Genomic DNA, 26,890 nt, shown 5'->3' with positions numbered 1-26,890 from the left:
GAAAATTTGTGTGTGTGTGTGTGTGTGTGTGTGTGTCACAAAAAGCTGAGGTTGGATATTGTTTTTGAAACATCAGGCAACTGCTACAATTAGATATGTATGTAATAAGGACTAACATTTTCAGGAGATAACTTGAACACGATCTGTTATTTTTAAATGTTTTATAACAAGTAGTTATAACACCACCTGGATTTAGGTCATCTTGCATGGGTATAGTGCTCAGTCTTCCATAAGACTCCTCCCATAAGACTCCTCTCATTGGAGACACTAACCACAAGCTTTAAGGAGTTCCCAGGTCACTACACTTCTGAACAATTGGCTATAAATTCAGAATTTCCTTCAACACTCCCCTCAGATTCAATAATTTGCTAGAGTGACTTAAAGAACTCAGGAAATGCTATATTTATGAAGAATATAGTTTTATTAGAAAGGATACAAATCAGGACTGGCCAAAAGAGAAGACCTAGAGGGTGATCCCAAATATAGTGAGGTCCCAAAGACCAAGCTTATGTGTCCTCAGGATGTGTACCCCAACCAGCTCTCCTGAGATTTGGGTCACCAGAGATTTTAAAGAGGCTTCATTACCTGTGAGGAATTGATTGTTGGCCATGTAATTGAACTCCGTTTCCTATCTACCTCTTCTCCCTGGAGATAGGTAGGGTTGGCTGATATCACAATATCATGTTGCTCAAACCCCCAGAATTCTGATCATATGCTTGGTCTTTCCAGCATGATCAGACCCCATCCTGAGACTACCCAGGGGCCCATCTGGGTGGCATATATTCAGGTGTGGTCCTAGAAGCCATGCCTGAATAATCGGATAATAAACAGATAATCAAATTATTTAGGAAATTCTAATGGGGGTTAGAGGCTCCTTCCCAAGAACTGGGGTCAAAAGTTAGCCACATCTTTATTATACCACAGTCTTTACAAAAATAGCACAGCTGCCTGGGATACTTGGGGAGTGACATTTCTAGTTTTAGTTTGTATTTCCTGTGAGAAATATCCATTGATTTAGCAAGAAGAGCCTTGCCTCAGGGTGGGGAGCCCTGGGGTTGGATCTGCTGTTGTCCAGTTGTTTGAAGTGGGATCTCGAAGAAGAAATTTCTAAGCCTAATCTTTTCTTATATAAAAATGTTTAATCAGGGATCCCTGGGTGGCGCAGCGGTTTGGCGCCTGCCTTTGGCCCAGGGCGCGATCCTGGAGACCCGGGATCGAATCCCACATCGGGCTCCCGGTGCATGGAGCCTGCTTCTCCCTCTGCCTGTGTCTCTGCCTCTCTCTCTCTCTGTGACTATCATAAATTAAATAAAAAAAAAAAAAAAAAAAAATTAAAAAAAAAAGTTTAATCAGGTGACTTTTTATGATCCCTTAAACTCTTTTTTGTGAATAAAAAGAGTTTTTTTTATTTAAAGATTTTATTTATTTATGATAATCACAGAGAGAGAGAGAGAGAGGCAGAGACACAGGCAGAGGGAGAAGCAGGCTCCATGCACCGGGAGCCCGATGTGGGATTCGATCCCGGGTCTCTAGGATCGCGCCCTGGGCCAAAGGCAGGCGCCAAACTGCTGCGCCACCCAGGGATCCCTAAAAAGTGGTTTTGATTACACATTGTGATGTACTTGAAAGCTATACTATTAAAACCAGTTTCATCAAAATTCTCTTTATTTTTCCATTAGGACAATTAAAAATAAAACCAAATACTTGAGGTTTCAATGGAAATATGTATACTAGGGTGTTTATTTTAAATGAAACAAACACTAAAGTTAAAAAAAAATTTAAACGCTGCTTAATATTATAGGTGGCAAATTATAATTTGAATCATGGTAATGCTTGGGTGGATTTATGATTCCTTAGCATGTTTAAAGATTTATTTATATAATTTCCTAATTTAAAAAGTAACCTTTTGTCCCTTCATATTTAGGGATTTTAGCCATTGGTTTAATTAATGAAGCCCTGGATGAAGGTGATGCCCAAAAGACTCTACAGGCTCTGCAGATTCCTGCAGCCAAACTTGAGGGAGTCCTTACAGAAGTGGCCCAGCATTACCAAGACACACTGATCAGAGCAAAGAGAGAGAAAGCCCAGGTGAGTGGCAGTGAAATTGTTCCTTTCTGTGCAAAGAACTTCATCCCTCCTAAAACTAAGATAGAGGTAGGGATGTTTTCTAGGCACCTTTGAATTCACAGCCTTGGAGGGATATGAGATGTCACAGTACACATTTGGGGTTGTTTTGTGGTTTTCTGTTGTTATTATTACAGACAAATCTCTTTTTTTTTAAGAGAGGGAGGAGGGGTGAGGGGCAGAGGGAGAGAGAGAATTTTAAGCTGGTTTAACACCCAGCATGGAGCCCCACTAGGGGCTCGATCTCATAATCCTGAGATGACCTGAGCCAAAATCAAGAGTCATACACTAAACTGAGTCACCCAGGTGTCCCTTTCTTGTGTCTCTTTAAATAAAATTGTGTTGAAGTATAAGGTCCAAAGAATGAATGTCATGTAAGTATACAGTTGTATAAATATACCTGTGTAATTGGTGCTCAGATTATTTTTTTTTTAAAGATTTTATTTATTTATTCATGAGAGACACACAGAGAGAGAGAGGCAGAGACATAGGCAGAGGGCAAAGCAGGCTCCATGCAGGAAGCCCGATGGGAGACTTGATCTTGGGACTCTGGGGTTACGCCCTGAACCAAAGGCAGATGTTCAACCACTGAGCCATCCAGGTGTCCCAGTGCTCAGATTATGAAAAGCTTAACTGCCCCATCCCTTCTGCCCTCATCCATCCTTACTCCCTCACCTGCTGGTAATCACTATTCTGATTTTTAACACCACGGTTGAATTTTTTTTTTTTTGGCCTGTTTTTGAATTGTATTTGAACTGTATATAAATACATACAGTATGTATTCTTGTATCTGGCTTCTTTTGCCCAATATAATGTTAGTAAAATTCATTTGTGTGATTGCAAGAAGCAATATTTATTCTTTCTTGTATACTATTCTACTCTGTGGTTATATATTCTGTCTGTGGTAAAGTTTGGTTTGTTTCCTACTTTTTGGCTATTGCAAGTTGTACTTCTATGAATATTTTAGTATACGTCTCTTGGCAAATATATCATTTCTACTGGGTGTACATTTAGAAGTAGAATTTATGGGTCATAGGGAAGCACATGTGTTAAGCTTTAGTAGATAATGCCTTTTTTATTTTTATTTATTTTTTTAAGATTTTATATATTTATTCATGAGAGACAGAGAGAGAGAGAGGCAGAGACATAGGCAGAGGGAGAAGCAGGCTCCTTGCAGGGATCCTGATGTGGGACTCGATCCTGGATCACGCCCTGAGCTGAAGGCAGACGCTCAACTGCTGAGCCACCCAGGCGTCCCAAGAACATAGAAATTTTTGTAGGTGATTGTAACACAAACATATCTTTTAAAAAGTTTACCTCTCAGCTAGTTTGTTGAGGAAATGGACAAGATTTATACCTTCTTTTTTTTTTTCCATATTGCTGAGTAGGAAGTTGCTTTTTTGTAGTAGGCCCTCAGATATTAGTTTACATGATTAAGGCATAATTAATTCTGCTTTTCTAATTGTGACTGATCTTCTTTTAGGTTCTTCCTAACTAATACCAATTAGTTGTTGGAAGGACAATACCTTTTCTCACTTAGAGGGTCCCTACAGTAAGGTTCTGGTAGCAAGCAGAAGAACTAAAAGAAAAAATTTTTTTTAAATTTTATTTTTAAGTAATCTCTACATCCATTGTGGGGCTTTAGCTCACAACCCTGAGATTAAGAGTCACTCTACTGACAGGGCCAACCAAATGCCCCCTAAAAGAAGTTCTTAACTTAGGGGATCAGATTCTTTCTGGGAAGCCATAGGTGGTAGAAAAACACCCGGTTTTTTGTGTTATTGGAGCTTTTGTACACTCACACCTTTGCAGGCTCTTTAAGTTTGGGTTGGGATAGAAGAGTTGTGGGTAATACTATAATATTGATAAGTTCCCTTTGATTCCATTGTCAGGAAAGTAGTTGGCATTACCATGTCCTAATCATATAAATATAACAAGTACCAGGTTTCATTTAAGAGGCACATGATTGTGCTGAATGTCAGGGATCTGATACACAACTCCTTTTGTGTAGTTAGGAAACTGAGAACAGGCGATAACTGATTTCATTTAATTGGGTGAGAAGCAGTTGGCTGTATGGAAGTTGTAAATGGAATTCTTTGTCTTTGATATTAATTTTGGATCATTTGCATCAAGAGCTTCCCAAAGTTGGCCGATTTTTTACAACATTTGAAAAGTTATTTTTAAAATACAGATTCCTAAGCTTTAACTGTATTCCTGCTGATTCAGAATCTCTAGCCTGGGGCCTGGCTGCAGTAGGTTTTTGAAAAGCCAGTTGTGTTGGCATTTGTTTTTGCTACCATATAAGTCCAGAAAGAATCTTATATCTGACTGAGAGGGGAGTGGGGTTTGGGAGAATAAGCTAGGTCTGGTTCCCTAAAAAAGGAAAACTCTAAAAAAGGGAAGTCGTTGGAGGATATAACTTATACCTGTTCTCACTCATGCTGTAAGCCTGACTGCTCCTTTTGTTTGGGTCATGGCAGTTAAAGTTTTAGAGGATGTGACTAGAGTTTGAAGCATTTCCTTTTGCTGGGGAATAACTTTCAGAGTTCATCAAAGGAGGAGAAAGGGGGGAGTTAGAGGAAAATGTGCTTAATATTGCCAGGCTCGTCAGCTTAGACTGCATATTTGGTAGAATTGGCTTTTTTAGGCCTCAGCCTAGTTTCTCTGAGCCATTTTGGGAGTGGTTTTAAAAATAATCATCGGAGTTCTAAATTTAACAAGTGAAAGATCTTAATTTAAGTTTGGTCTGTAGTTTTCTTGTGATATCTTTGTGTCTAGTTTTGGTATCAGGGTAATACTGGTCTCACAGAATGAACCGGGAAGTGTTACTTCCTCTTCTAGGTTTAAGAAGAGTTTCTAAAGGACTCATGTCGATTCGTCTTTAAACATTTGCTAGAAGTCACCAGTGAAGCCATATGGTCCTGTTTTTTGGGTTTTCTTTTGTTTTTTGCAGAATGCATGTTTGATTATTAATTCCATGTCTTTATTTGTTATAAGTTTATTCAGATTTTCTTCAAGTATTCTTTATTCCTCCTCCCTTTCTTGTTGCCTTCTGGGAATTCCATTATGCCTATATTGGTATTATTAATGGTGCCCACAGGTTTCTGAGGCTTGGTTCATTTTTCCTCATTCTTTCTTCATACTGGATTTTTTTTTTTTAAGATTTTATTTATTTATTCATGAGAGACACACAGAGAGAGAGAGAGAGAGAGAGAGAGAGGCAGAGACCTAGGCAGAGGGTGAACCAGGCTCCATGCAGGGAGCCCGATGTGGGACTCGATCCCAGGACTTCAGGACCATGCCCTGGGCTGAGGGCAGGCGCTAAACCGCTGAACCACCCAGGGATCCCCTTCATACTGGATATTGTGCCTCAGACTGTATAATTTAAATTGAACTATCTTCAAGTTTGCTGGTTCTTTTCTTTTGCATGCTTAAATCTGCTGTGTCCCTCTAGTGAATTTTTCATTTCAGTTATTATACTTTTCAAGTCCAGAATTTCATTTGGCTCTTTTTAAAAAAAATAATTTGTCTCTTGATATTCTCAGGTCAAGTATCCTCCTTATACTTTTAAGTTCTTCAGACATAGTTTTCTTGAATTCTTTGAACATATTTAAAATAGCTATTTTGTCTTTGTTTCCTTTTTTTCCTATTTGAATCATGCTTTCTTGTTTCCTTTTTTTTTCCTATTTTGATAGTTTTATAGAATTTTCTTTTTTTCTTTTTTATTCCTTTAAAAATTTTAATTCCAGTATAATTTAACAGAGTGCTACATTAGTTTCAGGTGTACAAGGTAGTGATTCAACAATTTTGTACATTAGTCCTCATCATGATAAGTGATCTTTAATTCCCGTTACCTATTTTCCCCATCCCATAGTCACCTCCCTTCTAGTAACCATCAGTTTGTTCTCCATAATTAAGAGTGTGTTTTTTGGTTTGTGTCTCTTTTTCCCTTTACTCATTTGCTTTGTTTCTTAAATTCGACATATGAGTGAAATCATATGATATATGTCTCTGACTAGCTTATTTTGCTTAGCATTATGCTCTCTAGCTTCATCCATATTGTTGCAAATGGCAAGATTTCATTCTTTTATATGGCTGAATAGTATTTCATTATGTATATATACACCATATCTTCCTTATCCATTCATCTGTTAATGGACACTTGGGCTGCTTCCATAATTTGGCTATTATAAATAATGCTGCAATAAACATAAAGGTGCATATATCTTTTCAAATTAGTATTTTGTATTCTTTGGGTATATTCCTAATATGAAATTACTGGATCATATGGTAGTTCTATTTTAAAATTTTCCTCCTTCAGGGGATCCCTGGGTGGCTCAGCGGTTTAGCACCTGCCCTTTGGCCCAGGGCGTGATCCTGGAGTCCTGGGATCGAGTCCTGTGTCGGGCTCCCGGCATGGAACTTGCTTCTCCCTCCTCCTGTGTCTCTGCCTCTCTCTCTTTCTCTCTCTCTCTCTCGCTCTCTCGCTCTCTCTATGTCTATCATAAATAAATTAAATAAATCTTTAAAAAATAATAATAAAATAAAATTTTCCCCCTTCAAACAAATGATCTCACATATTTGTTACTGAATCAACCTACTCATGCAGAAGCATAGTAACAGGAACCATTTTCCCAATAAAACACGTCTATTGTTCAGGTAGTAGTGATGGTCACAGAGTGATAGGATACAAACATGTGACCTTCAGGCAGCATAAATATGTGTGCCATCTCATGTGCGATCCCTTATAGACCCAGCGTGGTTCTTTTCCAGTCTCTTGGAGTTGTGCCTGCTTTTATTACCAATTTTCATGCATATCCACTGGGTAATGTAACAATTCTTTTGCTGCTTGGCCAGGAGTCGCTTGATCCTGAAACTCTTGTGGGAAGACATGGCGAGGAATGGTCAACTGCACATACCATGATGGGGGAGAAAAGGAGTTATTTTTAATATTTTGAGGGACCTATATACAGTGTTCTGCAGTAGCTGTACCAGTTTGCATTCCCATCAACAGTGCATCAGGGTTCCTTTTTCTTCACATCCTTGCCAACACTTGTTTCTTGTGGTTTTGATTTTTAGCCATTTGGACAGGTGAGAGTTGATATCTCATTGTGGTTTTGATTTGCATTTCCCTGATGGTTAGTGATGTTGTCATCTTTTCTTGTGTCTGTTAGCCATCTGCATGTTTTTGGAGAAATGTCTCTTCATGTTTTCTGCCCATTTTTAATTGGATTATTTGGTTTTTGGGTATTGAAATGTACAAGTTCTTGATATATTTTGGTTACTAATCCCTTATCAGAAATGTCATCTGCAAATATTTTCTCCTATTCAGTAGGATGTCTTTTAGTTTTGTTGATTGTTTCCTTTGCTTTGCTGACGCTTTTTATTTTTATGTAGTCCTTATAGTTTATTTTTACTTTGGTTTCCCTTGCCTCAGGAGACATATCTAGAAAAATGTTGCTATGATCAATATCAGAGAAATTACTACCTGGGCTCTCTTTTAAGATTTTGTGTTTTTAGGCCTCACGTTTAGGTCTGTAATCCATTTTGAGTTTATTTTTGTGCATGGTGTAAGAAAGCTGTCCAGTTTCATTCTTTTGCATGTAGCTGACCAATTTTCCCAACACCATTTGTTGAAGAGACTTTTTCCATTGCATATTCTTCTCTCTCTTGTTGAAGATTGTGTAATCACCAGTTTATTTCTGGGCCGTTTTGTTCCATTGATCTATGTGTCTGTTTCTGTGCCAGTACCATGCTCTTTTGATTTCAGTAGCTTTGTAGTATAACTTGAAGTCTGGGGTTGTGATATCTTTAGTTTTGTTTTTCTTTTTCAAAATTGCTTTGGCTATTCTAGGTTTTGTGGTTCCATACAGATTTTAGGATTGTATTAGTTTTGTGAAAAAATGCTTTTGGCATTTTGATGGAGATTGCATTAAATCTATAGGTTGCTTTGGGTAGTGTGGATATTTTAACAGTATTTCTTTCTCCTAATCCATGAGCATGGAATGTCTTTCCATTTGTTTGTGTCATCTTCAATTTCTTTCATCAGTGTTTTTTAGTTTTCAGAATTCAGGTCTTTTACCTCCTTGGTTAAGTTTATTCCTGTGGTTTTTATTATTTGGGGGGCAATTGTAAATAGGATTGTTTTCTTGAGTTCTCTTTCTACTGCTTCATTATTAACTATAGAAATACAACAAATTTCTGTATGTTGATCTTGTATTCTACAACATTGCTGAATTCATTTATCAGTTCTAATAGTATTTTGGTGGAATCTTTATGGTTTTCTGTATATGATATCATGTCATCTGCAATAATGAAAGTTTTACTTCTTCCTTACCAATTTGCATGCCTTTTTATTTCTTGTCTGGTTGCTGTGGTTAGGACTTCTAGTACTATATTGAATAACAGTGGTGAGAGTGGACATTCTTTGTCTTGTTCCTGACCTTAGGAGAAAAGTTCTCAGTTTTTCACCATTGAGCATTATATTAGCTGAGGGTGTCTTACATATGGCCTTTATTATATTGAGGTGTATTTCCTCTAAACCTATATTGTTGAGGGTTTTTATCATGAATGGATGTGTACTTGGTCAAATCATTTTTTCTTATTTCTTCACATGTCTTATAATTTGTTGTTGAAAAGTAGACATTTTAATAATAGGGCAACTCTGGAAGCCAGAGTCTACCCCCTTTTCAGGGTTATCTTTGTTACTGTTGTTTGTGACTTTCAGTTCTGTTAGGTCCTGTGTGGCCACTAAAGCCTCTGCTTGATTAGCTAGAGGTCAGTTAATGGTCAGGCAGAGTATTGTATATTTATTTATTTATTTATTTATTTATTTATTTATTTATTATTTTAATATTTTATTCATTTATTCATGAGAGACACAGAGAAGGGCGGGGAAGGCAGAGGGAGAAGCAGGCTCCATGTAGGGAGCCCGATGTGGGATTTGATCGCAGGACCCCAGGATCACGCCCTGGCTGAAGGCTGAAGGCAGATGCTCAACCGCTGAACCACCTGGGCATCCCTATTTATTCTTTATAAGATTTTATTTATTAATAATTAGAGAGTGGGAGCGGAGAGGGAGGACAAGCAAACTCTGGGCTGAGTGTGGACCCCGGCACAGGGCTTAATCCCATGACCCCAAGATCATGAGCTGGGCAGAAACAAAGAGTTGGACATTTAACCAGCTGAGCCCCCCAGGCATCTCAAGGCCGAGTATTTTTAAGTGCTTAGAAGCAGTAAAGCTCCGGCCTTTGCTGAGTGGCAGTGTGCATGTTGGGACACACCGTTAACACTCAGCCAGGCAGTTTACAGTTTTGCCTTAGCCCTCGTTTCATGTTTGCCCAGAATCTCAAGGTCAGCCAGAGGTGAGCCCTTACAGTCTTGCCAGATCTTTTTTGAGCATGTGCACAGTGCACATGTGGATTATGGCCTCCTGGATTCCCATCTCAGGAATATGTCAGAGGCTTTTGAAGCTCTCCATGGACAGCTCATTCTTAAACTTTTTCTTTTTAAGCTTTTTAGTTGACCTATTATTTGCTTAATTTTTTATCTGCTACTATAGACATCTGTGGTATTAAACAAGTGCCTCCTATTGTTTTTGGTAAATTGCCCTGGAGAAAAGGCTATTTGCACTGGGCAAGTTCTTTTTTTTTTTTTTTTCCCCTGCCCCCCCCACACTGGGCAAGTTCTAAGTCAGCTCTGAAGATAGCCTTCAGAGGCCGTGCTGTGGCCTTCTAGGGATCTACCTAATAAGTCAGCTCATGATAGTTCTCTGGGAATAGATGGGGCTCTGAAGGAGAAGCATGTGTGAGGATAGGGGGGGTGGGTGGGTGTGGTTGTGGGTGGTGAGGGGAGACATAGGAGTGGGGCCATTTAAAGTGCCACAAAGTGCTCGCTTCGGCAGCACATATACTAAAATTGGAATGATACAGAGAAGATTCGCATGGCCCCTGCGCAAGGATGACACGCAAATTCGTGAAGCGTTCCATATTTTTTAAAAAAGAAAAAAAATAAATAAAGTGCCACAAAGCTCACAGTTGTTACTGCGATTCAACAGCTTTTCTTGGATAAACTTTCTTCTTGCTGCAAGCCTTCGGTTAATTGCTGTAGTTTTGGAAAAGTTGATGATTTTTGCTAGGGTTTGGTTGCTTTTAGGTAGGAGAGGATTTTCAGAGGTCCTTACTCTACTTTCATTGATAGTCACTTCTCTCTTCATTTAAGTTTAGTGTTTTTGGAATTCTTGCTAAAAGTAGATTACTACTCATTGGGTAGTAATAGCTGAATGCCAAGACATGGATATCAGGGATTCTCAAGGAACCCATTTTATAATTGTAATTATGGACTCTGTTCAGAATCTCTGTTCTGCTCCCATACCCTATAGTATGCGTATACACAGACATACTATACTAGTATGCTTGTAGCTAAAAATAAGCTGATATGCACTGGTGCAACTGTAACAGTTATTGGAATATTGAAATACTTTTGTTTGGTACACTGCTGCTGTCCCAACCCAGCCACATGTGTACCACACCCAATTTTTGCTCTTTCCCTGAACTTTCACTGTGCAGTAACTAAAGGATTAATATACCTAATCTAGCAAGCCATAGAACTCTGCTCCATTCTGATTATTCAGTGCTTATGTTGTATAGTTGATGCATATGTTATATAGATTCAGATTCATGTATGTGTGTGTTTACATATGTATATAGTATGTTGACATAGTTTATATATGTTTGTAGTTTATAGTATATGGCATGGTATGCATGTTTGATATATAATATTACATGTATTACATATATGTATACACAATATTCTGCAACATAGATTTTGTTTATCATCACACATGCAAATCATGCTACATATAACAGGAGAGACTTCTAAGGAAGTTTTAAGGAGTAAGAAGTACCCTTTAGAGGTGTGCGAGTTTGGCCTTTACACATATACACATACGTATATAATAGCCATTCTTTTGCCCCTTCTCCCTTTCTTTTCCCTGTATTTTGTGGCTTCTCTACCTTTTTTACCTGTAGTCATTGCCCACTTTTTTGGATTCTTATTTCTGGTTTCTCTCTCTTTATGTCTTCTGAAATGGAGCCAGTGTGCTAAGCTTTAGTGTTGTTAGGAGGCAGTATTTCAGAGTATTTTATATAGCATTTTCACTTTAAATCTTTTTTATCTCAGTATTTCTTCACAATGTCTAGCCCAGAGTTTTAACTCTCTGCTCAATGATTTGTATTAACCTTGGGTGATCTCTTTAGAGTGTGCAGGAGGATCTGGGGCTTTTGTCGTCTTATTGGATCTGATTGGAGCTGAGAGAACTTGTTCTTTCCTTATACTGGAATGAAGTGATTTGTGTCGTCTTTCCTCCTGCCTGGTGAGAGGTATTGCTATATCATTTTTCCCTGACACACTTGAGACACCCATCTATTCTCTTTCTCTTGCCTTCCATACTGTAGCTCTGTTACCTGTTTCTTAGAGGTGTATGCATGGAAGTTTTTATTTTAATTGCTTTGCTTTAGTTTGCCTGGGGCAGAGAAGGCACAACTCTGAATGGTCAGAATTCTTGGTAAGCTGTGCCTTTCTCTGAATGCAAGGAGCATTGTGCCAAACCTCCCAGCTCTGTGTATGGCAGATTCTGCTCAGAGTTATCTGATGTGTGGTCAACTTAAAAGTGAACCCATAAGAGTGTAGTTCTGTGGAAATATTTCTGTTATATTTGAGAGGGTTTTGAGGCTACCTTCTGTTGAAGACTGCACCTCCTCCAGCACTCTAGCATATGATTTCTCAGTTCAAGTTATCACAAACCTGTAGCTGACTCATCGCACTGTGTCACATTGAAACTATTGCATTGCATTTCCAGTATTTAGTCATGTGATTTTAGGGGGGTTGTGTGTGGCCATTTTCTGTTTTCATTAATAGAAAGTGACTAGTGGTAGGAACATACTAACTTCTGCAGCTCTTAGGTGATTTGTTCTTGCATTCTATTTGTCTGTACTCCTCTTTCCCAACAGTCAGTTTCTTAAAATTGGGACAGTGCTTCTTAGGATTCTAAGCCCAGCACTTACCATAATTTACTTAAATGATCTTCCTTCCTTCCTTCCTTCCTTCCTTCCTTCCTTCCTTCCTTCCTTCCTTCCTTCCTTCCTTCCTCCCTCCCTCCCTCCCTCCCTCCCTCCCTCCCTCCCTCCCTTCCTTCCTTCCTTCCCTCTCTCTCTTTCTTTCTTCTTTTTTTTTTCTTTTTAAAGATTTTATTTATTTATTCATGAGAGAGAGAGAGAAAGGCAGCGACATAGACAGAGGGAGAAGCAGGCTCCATGCAGGGAGCCCGACATGGGACTCCATCTGGGGTCTCCAGGATTAGGCCCTGGGTTGAAGGTGGCACTAAACTGCTGAGCCACCTGGGCTGCCCCTTAAATGATCTTTTTCTCTAAACCTCTGCATTTGAAAGGAATAAATCAGTGCTTTCAATGTTTGTTGCCTGCTGTTGGCCTTATCCTGTCACCAATTTGCTTTATAAATTTCAGGAATTTGAGACTGTTTGGCCCTGCTGAGTAAAACACTGTGTCTCCCTCCACTATAATGTGGGAAGATAGTGAAGCCTTCTCTGAGCTTTAGTGACTTTGGCTGTTGGGCCCCATGAGGGCAGTGAAAGGTCCACTTTGCTTTGAAGCCCAGACCCTGCTTCATCTGGCATCGTAGTTATGGTTCCTGCCCACAGTTATCTCATTGGTGCCTTGGCAGATTATATTTTCACCAAGCAGTCCAAATGGACTTGTGATCTGCCATTTACCCCATTTGCTATTAGCTCAAGCCTGAGAAGCAGTTAATTTTGTTGGATCTGCCAGGATCATCTCCAAAATGACTCTGAGCCTGGTCACTTCAAACCTGAGGTGCTTCCCTTCCTGTGGAGAAGGCTGATGTGTTAATCTACTGGATGAGTGCTTTCTATACAGACTTGGAAATATTAGCAAACAGGACCCTGTTGGAGATAGTTGAAACTTCTTCTTTTTTTTTTTTTAAGATTTTATTTATCCATGAGACACACACACACAGAGGCAGAGACACAGGCAGAGGGAGAAGCAGGCTCCATGCAGGGAGCCCGACATGAGACTCTATCTAGGGTCTCCAGGATCATGCCCTGGGCTGAAGGTGGTGCTAAACCCCTAAGCCACCCAGGCTGCCCGATAGTTGAAACTTCTATAACCTCAGTACGACCATTGAAATCTAAGTTGGTATCAGAAGTTTCCATTTCTGATTCTCATGCTGAGATTAGGAGTATTGACTGTGCTGCCTGTACCCGCGCAGCAGTGAGTACCCAGGGCAAACCCTTGAGCTACTTACCCAAATCAGAGAATGGTAGGTAGTCTTGGAAACTGGAAGATATTAGAGAAGGATATTTCTGCCAATCTAGTTCTGTTTAAAATGCCTCCCAGAGCAAATGATTGCCAATAAGCTACTTATAAAACAAAACAAAAACAAAAAAACGTTGGGGGCCCCTGTGTGGTTCAGTCAGTTAAGCACAGACTCGATTTTGGATCAGGTCATGATCTCAGGGTCATGAGATTGAGCCCTGTATCAGGCTCCATGCTGAGTGAGGAGCCTGCCTAAGATGTTCCCTCTCCCTTTGCACCTCCCTACCATCCAGCTCGTGCACTTTGTCTCAAAAAAAAAGTCAAAGACATTTAGAAAGAGGGAAACTAAGCACCACTTCTATTTCATTTGTGTGTCTCCAATATTCAAGTCAGACTGCACTATGGCCCTGTGAGGCTTTTGTTGTCCATGCTGAGGAAACTAATCACCGTTAATTATATTTTTGTGTGGATTATGTGTTTTTAAGTTTCCAACAACTGATTTAACGTTCACGTTTTAGAATTTAAACTGAGGATATGGAGCATTGCCTGTAATGACACCTGGCTTTACCTCTGATAAAGTCTGATGGTCTAAAAAACAGTAATCATAGAGAATATTAACTTCCTTTCAGTTTTGTTGGCAAAGAGGGCTTTCTACAAAATACTACATATTCATATTCATAGCATGGCCCTAGTCACATTAATGCAGTCCTTAGGCCCCTTCCCTTTTTGGTCCTTTTGCTACTGCTAGTTGCTCTTGACCTCCTGAACCACTTGCCTCCGTCTTCATGTGCCCCTCACCTGCATCTGAGGCATGTCTCCTTGCATCTTTTACCAGTTTTTTGATGCCCAGCGTCTTCCTGTTGACTATTTGATGTGTCCTGTGTTTTTGAAACTTATTCTACATCTGAGTGGGCCTCAGAAGCCACCTTGATCACTTGTACATGATTGTAATGTTGTTTTGCTTTTTAATGGTGTGTAGGAAACACAGGACGAGTCAGCTGTGTTGTGGTTGGATGAAATTCAAGGTGGAATCTGGCAGTCCAACAAAGATACCCAGGAAGCACAGAAGTGTATGTATCACTTGCTTGTTTCTGTTTCTGTGGAGGGGGTGGGGGGGTTGGTGCCATGTTCCCCATCTCAGTATTGAGTTTGATAGAGGGATGGAGTGGGGGCAGGGGGGCGAACAGATTGTGAAGATGTGTGTGCTTTAGACACTTTCTGAACTATTCTGGTGATAATTCTCTTCTGAGACAGTTGCCCTAGGAATCTATGCCATTAATGAGGCAGTGGAGAGTGGTGATGTTGCCAAGACACTGAGTGCCCTTCGTTCTCCTGATGTCGGCTTATATGGAGTCATCCCTGAATGTGGTGAAACTTACCAGAGTGACCTTGCTGAAGCTAAGAAGAAAAAACTGGCAGCAGGTGAGTTATGGGGAAATATGTACCTGCGTTGAAAAGAAGAGCTTGAATCTATGAGGGGACAGCTGTAGGGAAAGATACTTTAGTGTAGAAGCACAGTATTTAGGCTTATTTTAAAGCCCCTAAGGAGATAATACCCCTATTTATATATATATATGTATATATATATATAATATTTTTTTTCTCACCTCCCCACCTCCTTGAGGGCAGCTGTGTTAAAAAAGGTCAATTTTCTGAAAAGACAAGAAGGATCCAAATATTTGACTCTTTATCTTTCATAGGGCGTCATTAATTCTGATTGCCTAAGTCTATAGATAGTTAAAAGTCATTTATCTGCAGAAAGAGGGGAATAGAGATAAAATTTTTCATCCTATTGCATGGCTTTTTTGTATTAACTGGAGAAGCTGAATGTTTGCAGATCTTTTAATCAGAATAGTTTTCTGACACACAAGGTCTTAGATGCAGGCTTTGGAAGGAACAAAGTCAAGGTTAGTTCCACAATTGGATTTCATGTTTCCTTTTTATAACAGAAATGAGTGAACTAAATGAGACATGACAAAGCCATGATTTTAGAGGGACTTAGGATGCCTCTTTACTCTTAGAGATGCAAGGAACAGGCTTTTGGAATGGTTCTATTTAAAGTGTTAACCCTGGCCAGAATAATCCTGCAGTGTTAGATATATGAGTGTGGGAAGTGTGGTCCTGGGTTTCTTTTATCTTTCCTTTATTTTCTGTCAGGAGATAATAACAGCAAGTGGGTGAAGCACTGGGTTAAAGGTGGATACTATTACTATCACAATCTGGAGACCCAGGAAGGAGGATGGGAGGAACCCTCGGACTTTGTGCAGAATTCAATGCAGCTTTCTCGGGAGGAGATCCAGGTAGGTCCCATTTTCTCATGAGAGCAGAGCTGAGAGAATGTGTTCTAGAGCGAATATTAGTGAAGAGGACAGGGGCTATGGTTAGAAGCCTTAGACTAAAATGAAGGCTATGTAATGAACTATGTGGACTAGCTTTTTTCCTAGTGTTTGGGGAATGACTAGGGCCTAAGTTAGTAAAGCATCAGAACTGTAAGATGAAGTCAGGTAAATTGTGTGCTCATTAAAGAAAACTTAGATCAGGAAAAAGGCAAAATGAAAAGTTGTTCTGACTCCTTGTTAAATACAGTTACTATTAATCTCTCTCATTTGCCTTTCCACTCTCTTCTTTCGACTGCTCCACAAATTCCAAACTGCTGTTTTTTAATTTTTTTGAAAGATTTTACTTATTTGAGAGAGAGAGAGCACGTGAGCACAAGCAGGAGGAGGGACAGAGGGGGAGGGAGAAGCAGGCTCTCTTGGAGCAGGAAGCTCAATGTGGGGCTTGATTCCAGGACCCTGGGATCATGACCTGAGCTGAAGGCAGATACTTCACCGACTGAGCCCACCCGGGCACCTGAAACTGCTGTTTTAGAATATAACTTGTACTTTTAAATAAGCATAGCATTTTTTTAATAGCTGCTTTGAAATAGCTTTTTCCCCCATCCTCCGTGTGTTTGCTTATGCTGTTTTTTCTTATTGGAGTTTGCTCACTCATTTGGCAGTTACTTAACACCTTGATTGTAACAGGCTATGGTCTAAGCTATGGATAACACATGTCCCTGCTGTCATGGGATGTTCATTCCCTGCCATCTATATCTGTCAGACTTCTATCCTTCTGGATACAAGCATCTCAAATGTTACATCCTCCATGTTTTGTTTTGTTTTGTTTTGAAGTTTATTTAAGTAATCTCTACACCCTTATGGGGCTCGAACTCAGGACCCTGAGATCAGGAGGCTCATGCTTCTCACACTGAGCCGGCCAGGCACCCCTTCTCAGTGAATCTTTTTAAAATTCTCTTTTCTTTCCCCTCCCAACTTCATTTGAAGCCCCCTCAAAACTTCATATTAATTCAGAATTTAACCAACTTGGATTTTTTTTTAAGATTTTATTTATTTATTCATGAGAGACACAGAGAGAGAAGCAGAGATGTAGGCAGAGGGACAAGCAGGCTCCCTGAGGGGAGCCCGTTGCAGGACTTGATCCCAGGACCCTGGGATCAGGACCTGAGCCAAAGGTAGATACTCAATCACTGAGCTACCCAGGTGCCCCCTCTTGAGCACTCTTCACATTACTTAGTGCTGAGCTAATGCTCATTAAACTAGAATTGTCTAATGAACATTAAAAGAGAGGAAAAGGTTATTGAGGGGAAATTTTCAGTGAGGTCATATTTAGAAATGTTATTTTCATTTCATTTCATTTATTTATTTATTTTAAGTAATCTCTTAAAACTATGGGGCTCAAACTCATGGGGCTTAGGGCTCAAACTCATGACCTTGAAATCAAGAGTCAGGTAGGTGCTCTGTGGACTGAGCCAACCAGGCACCCCAAGATGATACTAATAGGCACAAAGATTCCTAGAGAGAGGACAGTAAAGGCCATCTGCTTCCCCAGATCCTGTGTAGAATAATTGTGATACCTACATATGTAAAAAGTGAAATAGTCCCATTATTTAGAGGGCCAGGTTTGTGTCCTATGCTTGAAGTTCTCCTCTTACCTTCCTGGCATTTCATCTTCTCTGCTAATGATTTCACCATGATGAAATTTAAGGAAAGCCCTCAGACTGGGTGAGTGTTCAGTTTGATGTAACAATGTAGCAGAGTCTCTGGCTTCCTGTTGTTCACAGTGTTTTGATGAAAACAGCCCAGAACTGAGTCCTGCAGAGTGAGGTGACAGAGACAAATGCTCTAAAAAACAGTGACGTAGAGGAATGTCTAGGAAGCAGTTAATCTTGTTCTGGAGAAAGCACAGATAATATTTCAGCAGGTGTGGAAAAGAGAAAGGGACTGTGTGTGGGGAAAGGCCCAAAGGACTGGGGAAACATGGGCCATTTATGGGGAGACAAGCACTGCCAGTATGCAAAAAGAGGCTCAAGTTGAATTCAAGGGCTTAACGTGCCACAGTAAGCAAGCCTGGCCACCTCTTTAGCAGAGTGATTTTTAGCTTTTTTTTTGAGTCACTCTTTTGTTTAGCTCATTAACCTCTACAGAGACACTCCTACTTAGTATTTTGCATATGGACCTATATAGAATTTAAAAAAGGGGAAGGGTGTTGCTTCATTTTGGTGCATGAACTAACCTCCCTAAAAAAAGAAAAATAGTGGCCATCAAATTGGATTCTCCCACTCCCCACTTCCTGTACTTTCAGTGAATCTGGATTTTCACTGAATCTGGATTTTCACTGAATCCTTCATCATTTTCTTTTCCAAAACTTATTGTTCATTTTGTCCCTGATTTCATTCTCATTTTTCTAGTTTATTATACAGCTTGTACTCCTCCTCCTCTCATAGTTCTGAAAATTCTTCTATGTCACCTGGATCTGTGCTTTTCTGAATTCAGAGTGGAGAGAAAGAGAGAGAGAGAGAGAGAGAGAGAGAGAGAGAGTGTGTGTGTGTGTGTGTGTGTGAGAGAGAGAGAGAGAGAGAATGTTCCCCAGGGATCTTGGTAAAGTGCAGATGGATTCTGTGGGTCTGAGATGAGGCCTGGGGATCTGCATTTCTGACCAGCCCTCCAGTGATGCTGATGCCATTGACCCAGGGGTATACTTTTAAGTAGTAGCCTGCATACATACATAGTCTTGTTGCCTTCATTGTAGGGGTTAAAAAAAAAAAAAAAAGACAAGTATTTTTAAAGCCTGTGGAACTTTCCTGATTTGGCCTTGCCTACAAACTTGTCACTGTTTCTTCTTGCTGAATGCCTTAAAAGTTAATCTGCCCCTCACTAATTCATTGCCCATTACCACTCACTTAGCTCACAGCAATACAGTTTCCTGTCCAGCCTTTACTTTAGTAAAACTTTTTTTTTTTTTTTAAGATTTTATTTCAGACAGAAAGTGTGTGAGCAGGAGGTGGGCGGAGAGAGCAGCAGACTCCCCACTCATGATCCCCAGGATCATGACCTGAGCCAAAGGCAGGTGTTTAACTGAGCCATCCAGACACCCTGTAAAACTCTTACTTTAGAACTTCTTGATAGCCTTTTAATTGCCAGGTTCAGTTAGGAAATCTCCTCATATTTGACCTCTCACTGTGTTCTCTTCCTTAAACTTGCAACTCTTTGGCTTCCTTAATGTGATTCTCTTCTGGTTCTCCCACTTCCCTCTTCTCTTCCATCTTAATCTCCCTCGATGCCTGCCTTCGTTCCACTTGAACCACAACAGGATTCCATTGGCCTCCTTCTCCTTTGTTCTTCCTCAGGGGCCTCATTCAGGTCTGTGGTTCCAGCTCGCTCCTTTGTGCTTGTGAACCCCAGATTTTGTACCTCCAGACTCCTCCTTCTAACCACCAGCTCTGCCTTTCTATTTGTCTAGAAGTCCAGCAGACACCTCAGACAGTCTCACAGAAAAACAGGCTGCGATAGTATATAAAGGTGTATTTTTTTCTCACATAAAATAATCCCGGAGTTGGGCAGTCCAGCAAAGGTGTGGTGGCTCCACCGTGGCATCTGTTCCCAGGGTCCATCTGTCTTTCTGCTCTGACATTCTTACCATGTGGTTTCCACTCTCAAGGTCACCTTGTCATCCAGAATGACAGCTTGGAGCTCCTTCCATCCAGTTACCAGGCAGAGTAGGAGGAAGCGAAGGAGAGCAAAGAAGGCATGAGGCCAGCTGTCTCTCTCTTAAGCAGCTTTCCCAAAGGTCTTCCCGAACTACTTCTGCTTACACTGCATGGGCCACTTACATCCCCAGCTTATGTAGTCTTTTAATTGTATGTGCTATTGGCCAGAAAAACCTATCAAGGCTCTGATACCAAGGAAAATGGGGGGGGGGAGGGGAATAACCAGATGTTCTTGCTGCCCCCACTCAGACCTGGGTCACCCCTTCCTTGGATTACAGTAACCACATTCTGATTCACCCGTTGACACCAACCTGCCAGCTCCTCTGATAACAGTGCTGCTTTTCTAAAAATAAGACTCCTGGCTGGATTCCTTTGTTGGAAATTTTGCCGGTTCTCCAGTGCCTGTGGTCACAGCCCACATGCTCTAGGCTACTTGTCAGGGCCATTTGCAATCCAGCCACTTCCCCCTGCTTCCTTCCTCCACTGTGAGCATTGTAGGGGCTTCTGGGACTTGGTACCCAGCCCTGTGTTGTACCTGCCACTCTGTCCTCTCGTCCGAATGCAGTTCTCGGCAGTCAGTGTTGGCCCTGAGAAATAGATTTGACATCTTCATTCCTACAGCCCCCTACTGTGGGACAGACTTGGAAAGCCCTGAGGGTCGGTGTGTGCGCTGTGGGTGAGATTGGTTAAAGTTGTGTCCATTCTCTGCTATGTATGTCTCCCAATATGGCTGAATGCCTTTTCAGAGCTCCATCTCTGGGGTGACAGCTGCATACAACCGAGAACAGCTTTGGCTAGCCAATGAAGGCTTGATCACCAGGCTGCAGGCTTGCTGCCGTGGATACTTGGTTCGACAGGAATTCCGATCCAGGATGAACTTCCTGAAGAAACAAATCCCTGCCATCACCTGCATTCAGGTATCCAGAGCCCGTTCTGCAGGCAGCCAGTGGGATTCCAGAGCAGGGGTAGTAGGCAGACAGCTCTTAGAATCAAATGAGAGTGATTATTGCCCTCTGACTTCTTGGTCTCTCCTTTTTTTTTGACAAGTGCATCCTCTTTATTACTGATACAATCACAATAATCAAAGTGTGCTAGATGGGGTAGTGGTGAGTTGTCCAGCCCAGAGGCAGTTCTTGGGTAATTTATAACACCATTCCTTTGTGTCAGATTTGAATATTGAGGGGAAACAGCTGTGGTTTGATTACAGTGACAGGGTAGTGGCATCACGGGAAAAATTTTGAGTTAGGAATTAAGGCCCCGCCCTGCCAGGGAGTGCTAAGCCTCCTCTTAAGTTGCTTCTTCATCTGTGCATGGGGATACTAACATTTATCGTCTTCACCTGATTTGCTGTAAGGAGCCAAGAAGAGAACTTGTGTGGGTGCCCTTAATAGGAATGAAGGGCTATGGCAATATTAGGGAAGTGGGAGGTAGCCATGTGCCCTCCAGTACAGCCCAGTGCCCTCATTCCCCTGTCACTGCTGGGCATAGTCCTTTGGAAGTTTCATCATGAATTGCTCTTGGGTAATCGATGAAGATGAGATTTTTTTACTTCCTCTGATCCTTGGGAAGTAATATATCAACTATAACTTTTGATGATTTCAGTCACAATGGAGAGGTTACAAGCAGAAGAAGGCATATCAGGACCGCTTAGCTTACCTGCGTGCCCACAAAGATGAAGTTGTAAAGGTATAGTAGTCCCGTAGTGTTTCTCAGTGTGGAGTTTTGAGTGCACTAGGTCTTGAGAAGAAGGACTGTCCTAATTTTCAGGCTCTGTCTTCCACAGATTCAGTCCCTGACTAGGATGCACCAAGCTAGAAAGCGCTATAGAGATCGCCTGCAGTATTTCCGAGACCATGTAAGTACCCTTGGGTATAAGGACCAGTAGAATTCGTTTTGCTGTATTTTTGATGAACAAACAAAGGAATTTCTTCTTCTTTGTTGCTTAGATAAATGACATTATCAAAATCCAGGCTTTTATTCGGGCAAACAAAGCTCGTGATGACTACAAGACTCTCAGTGAGTAACTGTGCTCGGCAGACAGGAGTTGAGGCCGTGGTTGAGAGCCATCAGGTTCTGGGTATTCTCCACGGATCTCTTTTCTGGTCCTGAAGGCAAGGCTTGGGGGCTAGGGTGCTGCTCGTGACGTAAGTCTCTCCATTAACCCGTGGCTACATGTCTTGCTGCTTGCTGTATTAACCTGTGGCATGACCAAAAAGACTGCACTTGCTGGTTGTCTTTGCATATCTCAAAAATAAACATCTTATGTGTGTATAAAGTTATTATTTCAAGACAATGCTGACATTTCCCCAAGACTTAGAACTTTTTCTGGTAATTCCATTACCCATCTCACACGTTCTTTCTTTCTGTTAGTCAATGCCGAGGACCCTCCTATGATTGTGGTCCGAAAATTTGTCCACCTGCTTGACCAAAGTGACCAAGATTTTCAGGAGGAGCTTGATCTGATGAAGATGAGAGAAGAGGTCATTACCCTCATTCGTTCTAACCAGCAGCTGGAGAATGACCTCAATCTCATGGATATCAAAATTGGACTGCTCGTGAAAAATAAAATCACACTGCAGGTATGGTCCAGCACCAGCAGAGGCCTCGGGGCCCTTCGTCCTACTCAGTACCCCCTGCCTCACCTATTCTGACTTGCAGGGAGGGTGGAGGCTGGCTTTCTTCTTGGCTAATGCCACATATCCTTTAAAAATTACGTAGGAAACTAAATAACTCAGTAGTGAAATTTTAAATAGAGAAAAGGATTTAATTAAAGGATTAAAGGATTTAATCATAAACACTATTTTTAATGGCAGCACCCATCAGACATTTAGGTTGTTTTTCAAGTTTTTATTACAAATAACATTGCAGTTAATGTCTCAGTGAATATGTAGCTTTTATGGTATTTAAGACTGTATTTTTATTATAGATTCCCAGAAGCTGGTTTCCTGAGTACTTGGATGTTTTTATGGTGCAAGTTCTTAATAGGGAGGTGGAAGTAAGAGATTTGATTGGTGTGCTGAAGATAGGGTACAGTGTAGTGATTCTAAAATAGTTAATGGGATCTGCCAGTGCAGCAGATGTATTTTTTTTTTTTTTTTTGGTGCTAAATGACCTTTCCTACAGTATCCAGTTTCATCTTTCAAAGCTTTTTGATTTATGTGTATGCTTTCGTTTCCAGGATGTGGTTTCCCACAGTAAAAAACTTACCAAGAAAAATAAGGAACAGTTGTCTGATATGATGATGCTGAATAAGCAGAAGGGAGGTCTCAAGGCATTGAGCAAGGAGAAGAGAGAAAAACTGGAAGCTTATCAACACCTGTTTTATTTATTGCAGGTGAGTGGCTGGAGTTGATCTTGTAAGATTTAGCTTATTTCCCACAAGGAAGCCTTTCCCATACATCTCTATTTCTGGCTTCCACTAAGGGGTAAGGAAAGAGCTGTGTTATTTTTATTTATTACTAATGCACATTCTAATCCTTCAAGTTTAAAAGAACTTGAATATTTGTGCCAGCCTTTATATTACCTAGAAATTACTTATTCCTTGGTTTTATTTCAGACCAACCCCACCTATCTGGCGAAGCTGATTTTTCAGATGCCCCAGAACAAGTCCACCAAGTTCATGGACTCTGTAATCTTTACCCTATACAACTACGCATCCAACCAGCGAGAGGAGTACCTGCTCCTTCGGCTCTTTAAGACAGCACTCCAGGAGGAGATCAAGTATGAATGGGTTGCTGCTGGGCATGGGACCTGTCCCACCATCACTCACACTCACAGTTTGAGAGTCAGGCCTGCCCATACCACTGCCTGACCTCAGTTAACACCATGATCTATGTGAGATGCATACTTGAGAGAAGCTTCTAGTTTTTACATCACGAGTCTAATATGTTGCTGCTTCAGGGAGGTGGTAGATTAAGAGATTTACTAAAGTGATTTTAGGAAGATTCTATATTAAGATATGATTTTTAAAGAACTGATCCAAACATGAAGATTCCACATATTTATCTAATAAAGGACCATTCATGTTCCCATGATTGAGTCTGCAAACAACAGGAGGGTCCTGGATTCAGGTTTGTCAGGGAATGTTTCTAGAGAAAGAGCACTCTTTCAGCTGTTTCTCTTTCTGGAGGATGGAGCCTTTCTTTAAGTAGAAACTCTGTCTTTACATTAATAGATTCTGTGATTATGGGATCCCTGGGTGGCGCAGTGGTTTGGCGCCTGCCTTTGGCCCAGGGCGCGATCCTGGAGACCCGGGATTGAATCCCATGTCGGGCTCCCGGTGCATGGAGCCTGCTTCTCCCTCTGCCTGTGTCTCTGCCTCTCTCTCTCTCTCTGTGACTATCATAAATAAATTAAAAAAAAAAAAAAAGATTCTGTGATTAGTTTAAGTTTGTATCTGATGTTTTATAGGTCAAAAGTTGATCAAGTTCAAGAGATCGTGACAGGAAATCCTACAGTTATTAAGATGGTTGTGAGTTTCAACCGAGGTGCCCGGGGCCAGAATGCCCTTAGACAGATCCTGGCCCCTGTCGTGAAGGAGATTATGGATGACAAGTCTCTCAACATCAAAACTGACCCTGTGGATATATACAAATCTTGGGTCAATCAGATGGAGTCTCAGACGGGAGAAGCAAGGTATGGTAACAACTGCAACATCTTTTCCTTTCCTATTTTCATGATTTTCTTTTTTAAGCAGTTAACCTTTGATTTGTAATGTTCAAATAGCTTTTCCTTAGAAACCTCTTCTTTAAATTTTTGACCTGGTAATTGATCCATATACTCAGCAAATTACTTATTGAGTGCTTATTGTGTGCCAGGCACTGTGTTAGATATATACATATAGTAATACAGTAATGAACAAAACAGGCTCTCTGCCCCCTGTTCATAGTTTATTGCATGGGAGAGACAGGTGCATAAAAATGAAATTACAAATTAACAATTTTACCAAGCCTTGCCTGGGGAACTATAATGGAAAATTGCAAGAGGGAGCCAGCTCAGGCAGAGTGGGTAGGGAAAGCCTCTCTGAGAAGGTGAAATTTCATTTAGCTGAAACCTAAAGATTAAGATGGGGCCAGACTTGCTGAGAGCTTGGAGCAGAGTATTCATGCCCGAAGGTGGAAGGAGCTTGGGAGTCCAGGACCTAAAGGGACACTGACATCACTGAAGATGCAGTTGGATGGGAAGACTTCTGTGTGTGAGATCACCGTGTTTCATTAAAGAGCTGCGGGGACTCTGGGGGTAGCTCAGTGGTTGAGCATCTGCCTTTAGCTCAGGGTGTGATCCCGGAGTCCCGAGATCGAGTCCCACATTAGGCTCCCTATAGGAGCCTGCTTATCCCTCTGCCTATGTCTCTGCCTCTCTCTCTCTCTGTCTCTCATGAATAAATAAATAAAACCATTTTTAAAAAAGAAAGAGCTGGAGGGATCCCTGGGTGGCTCAGCAGTTTGGCGCCTGCCTTTTGCCCAGGGCGTGATCCTGGAGTCCCGGGATCGGGTCCTGCATCAGGCTCCCTGTGTGGAGCCTGCTTCTCCCTCTGCCTGTGTCTCTGCCTCTGTGTGTGTCAAATCAATCAGTCAATCAATCTTTAAAAGAAAAAAAAATAATAAAGATCTGGGGATGGTGTGGGGCTGCCCTTGAATCCTGGGGGAGGGTTGGGCCAGGATGGGAGTTGAACCACCAACATTAACATATCTAAAGAAAGGTGTGTCAGTCTGATGTGCATAATGCTGGGAAAATAAAGGTCAGAGAGCCAGCATGTTTCTGGTTTTATCCAGCTTGAGTGAGGACAAGAGAGGGTTGAGCAGCTTGGTCAAGGGTGGTTTCTCCCGGTTGTTGTAGAGAGTTAGGTCTTGCGTGAAGTTTTCTGGAGCTGAGGAGTGGCTCTCCGTACTGTTGCTCTGAACCAGTAAGTGAAAAATCCACTGTGTCTCTCAGCACATTGCTTAGTTCAGCTGGTTTTTTTCATAGCCAGATTTACTAGGGAAGGACCTAGTGTGTTGATTACATCTGGCTCAGGCCTCTTCCCATCCTGGACTGATCTATAGACTGGTACCAGCTCATACTTTGAATAGTGCTGCTCAGCATCATGCTCCTTTCCAGGTACCTGGCCCCCAGGCAAAGAGGAAGGTGCACTCTGGGTAGAGAACAGACATTCTACTGACTGAAAGGGCCTTAGCCCCTGTTGGGATCATCCAGCACCTGATCCATTTCTCAGTAATGTGTCAATCTGTTACCTGGAGGGCAGCCCTGGTGGCGCAGCAGTTTGGCGCCGCCTGCAGCCCGGGGTGTGATCCTGGAGACCCTGGATCCAGTCCCACGTCGGGCTCCCTGCATGGAGCCTGCTTCTCCCTCTGCCTGTGTCTCTGCCCCTCTCTCTCTCTCTCTCTCTCTCTCTCTCTCTCTCTCCCTGGGTCTCTCTGAATAAATAAATAAATAAAATCTTTTAAAAAAAAATCTGTTACCTGGAGGCAGATCATTGCTGATGTAGTGAAAAGTCCATTTTTGTTTTGCCTTGTACTCCTCAGGCTCAAATCTTGGAATGTGGCCAACAGATTCAGTACTCGCCTGGGAAGTTTTGCTGGCAACCCAGGCCATCCTTAGATGACAGGGCACTGACTGGCTCAAGGGTACTAAGATATCCTTCTCGCAGTCCATGAGTCCATTTTAGATCAAAGTTCTAGTAGACATTTCAGGGTTTTTTTTTTCTTCTGACTATCACAAACTGGTGTCTTACTTTGTTTTTCATAAAATGGAAATTGGTTTCAACACATTCTTGCTACTGATATCTGGAAGGTGCAGTGGGTGCCCATCCTTCCTGTAGGTATCATGGATCCTTGAGCTTAGACCACCAGATACAGAGCAGACTGAGCCTGGTTCCCTCTAGAGAATTTCACCTCTAAAATCTGAGGAATGTAACATTCTGCTTTGTTGAGTATGTGTATTACCTTTCTCATTACTACTTCTTTTTTTAAAATTTTAAAAAATATTTTATTTATTCATGAGAGACACAGAGAGAGAGAGAGGCAGAGACACAGGCAGAGGGAGAAGCAGGCTCCCTGCTGGGAGCCCAATGCAGGACTCGATCCCAGTACCGTGGGATCACGCCCTGGGCTGAATGAAAGCGGCGCTAAACTGCTGAGCCACCCGGGCTGCCCGCATTACTACTTTTTATAAAATGTCGTTTACACATAAAGTTACACAGTTTATTGATAGAAAAGAGGTATGGAACACAGCTTACAAATAATAAAATATATGATAATCTTATTTAACCAACAGAAATTGACTCTCTCCTTGTTCAGGAGACCAGAAATCTGAAATCAGTACCAGTGGGCGGAGAGCACCATGTCAGCAGGGCTGAGCTCCCCAG

General features: G+C 41.4%; 1 protein-coding gene and 1 non-coding gene across 2 annotated transcripts in view; both read left to right on the top strand.

Moving 5' to 3' along the window:
• IQGAP1 (IQ motif containing GTPase activating protein 1) overlaps window positions 1–26,890 on the top strand; it is a 109,696-nt gene that overhangs the window by 63,048 nt on the left and 19,758 nt on the right. Inside the window, exons 15-26 of the mRNA XM_025436877.3 lie at window positions 1,925–2,088; window positions 14,455–14,545; window positions 14,730–14,897; window positions 15,633–15,775; window positions 20,271–20,441; window positions 21,127–21,210; window positions 21,308–21,379; window positions 21,471–21,540; window positions 21,895–22,103; window positions 22,703–22,858; window positions 23,081–23,244; window positions 23,935–24,159. Of these exons, the coding sequence (XP_025292662.1) occupies window positions 1,925–2,088; window positions 14,455–14,545; window positions 14,730–14,897; window positions 15,633–15,775; window positions 20,271–20,441; window positions 21,127–21,210; window positions 21,308–21,379; window positions 21,471–21,540; window positions 21,895–22,103; window positions 22,703–22,858; window positions 23,081–23,244; window positions 23,935–24,159 (1,717 nt within the window). The remainder of the gene's footprint in view (window positions 1–1,924; window positions 2,089–14,454; window positions 14,546–14,729; window positions 14,898–15,632; window positions 15,776–20,270; window positions 20,442–21,126; window positions 21,211–21,307; window positions 21,380–21,470; window positions 21,541–21,894; window positions 22,104–22,702; window positions 22,859–23,080; window positions 23,245–23,934; window positions 24,160–26,890) is intronic.
• On the top strand, window positions 10,012–10,118 carry LOC112654241 (U6 spliceosomal RNA). The gene has a single exon (XR_003132890.1). It is a non-coding gene; the product is annotated as a U6 spliceosomal RNA (small nuclear RNA).

The sequence above is a fragment of the Canis lupus genome, chromosome 3 (assembly GCF_003254725.2).
Source record: "Canis lupus dingo isolate Sandy chromosome 3, ASM325472v2, whole genome shotgun sequence".
Taxonomy (NCBI): domain Eukaryota; kingdom Metazoa; phylum Chordata; class Mammalia; order Carnivora; family Canidae; genus Canis; species Canis lupus.
The sequence above is the reverse complement of the archived record's forward strand: the minus strand, read 5'-3'. Positions and strand labels throughout refer to the sequence as shown.